General features: G+C 59.4%; 1 protein-coding gene across 1 annotated transcript; it reads left to right on the plus strand.

Moving 5' to 3' along the window:
• Nucleotides 1-502: 502 nt before the first annotated feature.
• Nucleotides 503-3,885, plus strand: PACSIN1 (protein kinase C and casein kinase substrate in neurons 1). The gene is made up of 9 exons (XM_086627200.1): nt 503-565; nt 934-1,090; nt 1,226-1,461; nt 1,614-1,769; nt 2,120-2,295; nt 2,618-2,738; nt 2,822-2,946; nt 3,251-3,444; nt 3,776-3,885. Exons 1-9 carry the CDS (start codon nt 503-505, stop codon nt 3,883-3,885), a joined length of 1,338 nt encoding a protein of 445 aa, XP_086483326.1.
• Nucleotides 3,886-6,062: the final 2,177 nt, after the last annotated feature.

The raw sequence follows: 6,062 nt of genomic DNA on the forward strand, positions 1-6,062 counted from the left end.
CGTGCAGCGGGGCCACGTGACGCTCCGGGGATACCGTTTTTCTGAAGATCAGGACAGATTAGGGCGGAATATCAGGACGAGAATTTCTTTGGGCTGTGCATCCCCCCAGCCCTGCCACGGCCTCTCGCCCCCACGGCAGCACCCCGGGGACGCGTGGTGCTGAGCCGGGCCCCGGCTGGTGAGCTCCCGACCGTGCTGCTCCCCATGACTACCCCTCCCAGCTCAGCTGGCTTCGGGGGGGTTTGGATGGCACCTTGGGGTGGCATATGGGGGACACTGGAGGGGTCTGTGGGTCCGGAGCTGAAACAGGCACCGTTCCCATCCTTTTCCCCATCCCTGCAGCTGGATACTTGTCCTGCGGTGCTGTGGGCAGAAGGGATGGGGGTCCACACCTCCCCACCCCCCCATGACACCCTCCTCTTCTCCCCTCAGTGCATGAGGCTGGTGTTTGCCCCAGAGCCACCCAGCGCCCGCACTGACACCCGAGGCAGCGCCGGGAGCCATGTCGGGTTCCTACGACGAGTCAGCAGCGGCCGCAGAGGAAACAACCGACAGCTTCTGGGAGGTGAGTCCCAGACACCCCTCTCCTCCCGTGCGACCCCCCACCACCTTCACTGGGTCCCAGGGTGTTCCCTGGGCTGGGGAGCACAGCGCTGCCCTCTCCTCCCACAGCAAGCCCTGCCTGCGGGCATCCCTGCCGCGGTGGCTTGGGTGTCCAAGCAGGCTCTGCTGGAGGTCTCAACCTCAGCTGTCCCCAAGGAGCACAGAGCGATGGAGGGGACCAAAAGGAGTTGGGTTTGAGCGGCCCCAAAGCAGAAGCTCCATCCCTGCACCCCCAAAGTGCCCAGTGCTCCCCCTGTCCCCACCCTGGGCCAGCTGGGACTGAGCCATGTCTGCCTGTTGTCCCCATCCCCATCTTTGTCCCCCTCCCAGGTGGGGAACTACAAGCGGACGGTGAAGCGGATCGATGATGGGCACCGGCTCTGCAATGACCTGATGAACTGCGTGCACGAGCGGGCCAAGATCGAGAAGTCTTACGCCCAGCAGCTCACGGACTGGTCCAAGCGGTGGAGGCAGCTCATTGAGAAAGGTACCATGGCTTCCCCAGGGTGAGGCTTCTCCCAGGATCCCACGGGTCCCTGTGCACCATCAACAACTTTGCCTGCAGAGGTGGAGGGGGGTAAGGGCTGTGGAGTGACACTCAGCTGTCCCCTCTGCCCCCCAGGTCCCCAGTATGGCAGCCTGGAGAAGGCATGGGGTGCCATCATGACGGAGGCGGACAAGGTGAGCGAGCTGCACCAGGATGTGAAGAACAGCCTGCTGAATGATGACTTTGAGAAGGTCAAGAACTGGCAGAAGGACGCCTACCACAAGCAGATCATGGGAGGCTTCAAGGAGGCCAAGGAGGCTGAGGACGGCTTCCGGAAAGCCCAGAAGCCCTGGGCCAAGAAGCTCAAGGAGGTGAGAGGAGAAGCGCAGCGTGTCCTGGGGCACCCATGTCATCTCTCAGCTCCCGGGAGCTGGGAGAGCCAGCTGGCACCTCCCTGCAGACAGAGGGATGGGCAGGGGGCTGTGGCTGCTGCTCTGATGTCCCTTCTCTCTCCTCTCCACAGCTGGAGACAGCCAAGAAAGCCTACCACCTGGCCTGCAAGGAGGAGAAGCTGGCGATGACCCGGGAAGCCAACAGCAAGGCGGACCAGTCCAACACCCCCGAGCAGCAGAAGAAGCTCCAGGACAAAGTGGAAAAGTGCAAGCAAGATGTGCAAAAGGTGCGAGTTGCTGTCCTGCTCCGGACTCACGAGGCGTTGGGCAGGAAAAACAGTGGAAATGGCCACTAGGCCCCTTTTTCCCCCATTCATTCCATTTTTCCCATCCCTGCGCTCCTGTAGAAGGGCGAGGACTTGCAGGCAGTGCTCAGGGGAGCATGGCCAGGGCAGAGATTTACCCCTCTTACTGGGGCAAAATCTCTGCAGCAACCAGACTGATTTCACCCCACAGAGGTTCTTGGCTGATCTGGGCTCCCCAGCATGGTAGTACACAAACCAGACCCTCTCAGCACCCAGAAAGGGCTTCTGAGGCGCTCGAGGTATAACCGAGGTACCCTCCTGCACCTTTGCAGACTCAGGAGAAGTACGAGAAGGTGCTGGACGAGCTGAACAAGTGCACCCCGCAGTACATGGAGAGCATGGAGCAGGTCTTTGAGCAGTGCCAGCAGTTTGAGGAGAAGAGGCTCAACTTCCTCAAGGAAGTGCTCCTGGATATCAAGAGGCACCTGAACCTGGCCGAGAGCAGCAGGTAGGTGCCTCCTGGGCTGGCTGGGCAGAAAGTGCCCACACAAAGTCTCTTTGTCCTGCCTGGAAAGTAAACCAAGCTCTGGAGGGACCAAGTGCTTCCAGGCCAACCCATCCCTGCAATACGAGGGAGAGGGGTGTTTTGGCCAACACGATGGTCGCTAAGACATACCAGAGTGGCAGGAGGGCTGTGCGGGAGCCTGGCGCCCCCTAGTGCCTCGTAGGAGGTGACACGACCTGGGCACGTCCCCATCCCACCCATCCCGGGGCACCCAGCCGGGGTCCACCCCCACCTGCAGCACCCTGACCCACATCTCTCCTCGCAGCTACGCCAACGTCTACCGGGAGCTGGAGCAGACCATCCGCCTCTCGGATGCACAGGAGGATCTCCGGTGGTTCCGCAGCACCAGTGGCCCCGGGATGCCCATGAACTGGCCCCAGTTCGAGGTGAGGCTGGGCACCTTGGTTGGGGCACCAGCAACCCCACGGCGCGGCTGGGCACTCAGGGGCCAGTTGCTCTGTGCTTGCAGGAGTGGAACCCGGACCTGACGCACACGATAACACGGAAGGAGAAGCAGAAGAAGGGCGAGGGGGTGACCCTGACCAATGCCAGCAGCATGGGCGAGACGGGGGCGCCAGCGAGCGAGCGTGGGAGGTGAGGGCCAGCGGGCAGGGGAGATGCCACAGGAAAGGCATGATGTTTGCCTGTGCAAACATTGCCAGTGCTGTGGGGACAGGCAACGGGACATGGGATGACCTCGGTGACAGCCACCACTCTTCTCTGTCCTCCCTCCATGCCTTGCTGGCCCGTCGTTAGCTGGGGGTCCTGCTCACTGCAGCCACCACTCCCCTGTAACCTTGGACAAGCCACAGCATCCTCCCAGATGTTGGTGGCACACAGTGCCTGCCCACCCCACCACCTCCCTGCCTGCTCTGATGGCCCCTCTCCCTCCTTCCAGTGTGAGCAGCCATGACCGCGGGCAGACCTACAGCGCCGAGTGGTCCGACGACGAAGGCAGCAACTCCTTCAACACCAGCGAGGCCAACGGTGGCACCAACCCCTTCGACGAGGAGTCGGCTGGGAAGGGGGTGCGGGTGCGGGCTCTGTACGACTACGACGGGCAGGAGCAGGATGAGCTCAGCTTCAAAGCAGGTACAGTCCATCACTGGTGCCGGGTCAGCCAGGGCTTGTTTGCTGGAGCTGCGGGTCCCCACGTTGTGATGTGAAATCCTTTAAATAATTTCTGAGTTATCCCAGCCCTTCAAAAAGTTTAACTGGCAGAAAGGGGAAGGCACATGCTAAGCCCAAGCCAGGGTGGGCCCATGAGATCTTATGGGTCACCCCTTGCCTTTCTACCTTACAAACCTTCATGCTGAGGATCAGTCCTAGAACGCCCCAGCAGCTCCATCCAGGAGAGAAACAGGAGGGTAGAAGAAGCTCCAACACCTGCATTGAGCTCTCCCCTTTCCACCTTCCTCTCCAGGTGATGAACTAACCAAACTCGGTGAAGAAGACGAGCAAGGATGGTGCAAAGGGCGCTTGGACAACGGGCAGCTAGGTCTCTACCCAGCCAACTACGTGGAGGCAATCTAAGTCTTGTGATGTGCTCCTCGTCGCCGTCAGCAGATAAATCCACCCTCCGTTGTCTCCATCTCTCCACCAGCCAACCAGCCATTTTGCCGTCTGGTCCTTCACTCCTCACAGTTAGAGATTCAGACATATTTTCCGACCAAGCTTTTATTTTTTAAGAGTTGTCTCCGAAGAGTATTTTGCATAGTCGCTTTCTTCTTCTTCTTCTAAGATAACGTGAAGCGAAAGATGACGTTGTCCGTTCGTCTACGTTAGTTGATTTTTTTCCAAGCGAGAAGCCGATACCGATACCTCAAGATCTTAAAGCCCAACCAGTGAGAGCTCCTGATTGGTTGGTTTTTAAAGATACTGAAATCATGAGCCACCTTCTGATTGGCTGGAACTGTTCCGAAATGCATGGCGCTGTAGCTCCTGGGACCAGTCAAATTCACCCCAAACACCCAAGAGGGATTGGAGTCTGACTCCATTTTTTGGTGTTTTCATGTTCTTCTCCCTGGTTCATCCTCCCTCCCTGAAGGAAGGGGACGAACGTCCCCTCCTGCCCCGCAGCCATCTGGCCCCATCACAGGAATGGTGGCAGATTGATGCCCAGGTGAGGTGGGACCAGCCCTGCCATGGACCTTGGTGGCATCTCCTCAGCTTCATCCTCCTCCTCCTCCTGACAGCCGGGCTGCCAATGTGTCGGGAGGAGGTGGAGGCTCCTGAGCTGATGCCCAGCGTGTGCTGCAGGGAGCAGCATCGCCCTTTGTGAGGGCAGTTATCTGGTGTTCATCAGATCCAGGGTGAGATGGCCCTAAAACGCTGTTTGGAGAAAGACCCATCACAACCCGATGCTGCTGGAAGCACCTTCACACCCAGCGTGGGATGGCAGGGACCAGCTTGGATGCTTCTGGGGATGGTCTCCATCCAACTCCCTTCCTGAAGAAAGGCAAGAGCAGAGCAAGGATGGGGGATAAGCAACGTCCAGCCTTGCACGGTGCTGGCTGGAGGACGAGGAGGGCTCGGCACGGGCAGCAGAGCCCAGCCTGGGCAGCAAAGCAGCTCCCTGGAGAAGACAACCAAGAACAAGACGCACCAAAGCAGGGGAACGGCTGCTTTGCTTTTCCCCAAGGGGCTCCACCCCTCCTGTGTTTGGGCTCTGCGACCAGCCACAGCATGGATGGAAGCCCCTCAGCAACCACGGGTGCACCTGGGCACCCCAAGCTCTTCCCTATAGATCATCTCATCTTTTTCCATACCACCACCCTTTGCGCCATCGATGCCGTCACCTTCCCGCACGCTCCTCCCTCTCCTCTCCTGCCCGCTCCTTGGCTTCATGAATTTTTTGGCCCCAGGGATCAAGTGTTCTCGCAGAGGCGGGAGATGCACCATGTGCTGGGCACGGTGGGCGAGAGCCACCTGGCCCCGCATCCCCTGCCAGATATGCAAACGGGAAAAAAAAAAACAAACAAACAAACACAAAAAAAAGTCAGAAAAAACCCAACCAACCACCTGTCTCAGCAATGCACCCCGGTTTTTTGTACATTGATTGTGTAATTTAAGAAGTATATATATAATATATATATATATTGTGATTGTATTACCGTGGATACGACAACAAAAAGCAGCAAGCGAAAATAACTGAGCTCTGTAAGCGCTGTCCGGGTCTGGGTCCTCGTTTGCCTCCGTGTGTCGGTCTCGCCCCCCGTGGAGGCGGCTGTTGGGGTTACAGACCCCCCACCCGGGGTGAGCGCTCGAGCCCCCCGCGCCCCGGGGAGCCACAGTCTCAGCAACCCCAGGCAGGGACACCCCCACCCTGGTTTTGGGTTGTGGCAGGGTGGGGGGCTTGGATGCATTGCTGGGGTCCTGGGGGACCAAGGGGCTTTGGGGTTGGTGGGGAGCAGCCACTGGCTTTGGGGACCCCCATGCCAACGTGCCAGGCAAAGCCTTGTGGAGCCCACGGGGGGATTCATAATAAAGCAGTTTTGGGGCCATTCTCATCACCAGCAAAAGCAGCGGCCCCCGCCCCAGCGCTCCCCAGTACCCCGGGCAGGGGGAGATGGGAAAGCCCCGGCGTGGAGCACGGATGCTGGCCGTGGAGCCAGAGCCTCCGGGGCTGCCCACGAGCCTGGAAACCTGGGGAACACTGATCCACAGGTCACTCACCCCACTGCCCTCCCCAGCACCGGGCAGTGACCAAG

Source organism: Tauraco erythrolophus, chromosome 27 (genome assembly GCF_009769465.1).
Source record: "Tauraco erythrolophus isolate bTauEry1 chromosome 27, bTauEry1.pri, whole genome shotgun sequence".
Lineage (NCBI taxonomy): Eukaryota > Metazoa > Chordata > Aves > Musophagiformes > Musophagidae > Tauraco > Tauraco erythrolophus.

What these genes read in the sequence shown, in the direction of transcription:
- PACSIN1 (XM_086627200.1), top strand. Translation starts at nt 503, where the DNA reads ATGTCGGGTTCCTACGACGAGTCAGCAGCGGCCGCAGAGGAAACAACC. An exon ending in AACCTGGCCGAGAGCAGCAG is followed by an intron (nt 2,296 to 2,617) that starts GTAGGTGCCTCC and finishes CTCTCCTCGCAG; the next exon opens with CTACGCCAACGTCTACCGGG. An exon ending in CCAGCGAGCGAGCGTGGGAG is followed by an intron (nt 2,947 to 3,250) that starts GTGAGGGCCAGC and finishes CCCTCCTTCCAG; the next exon opens with TGTGAGCAGCCATGACCGCG.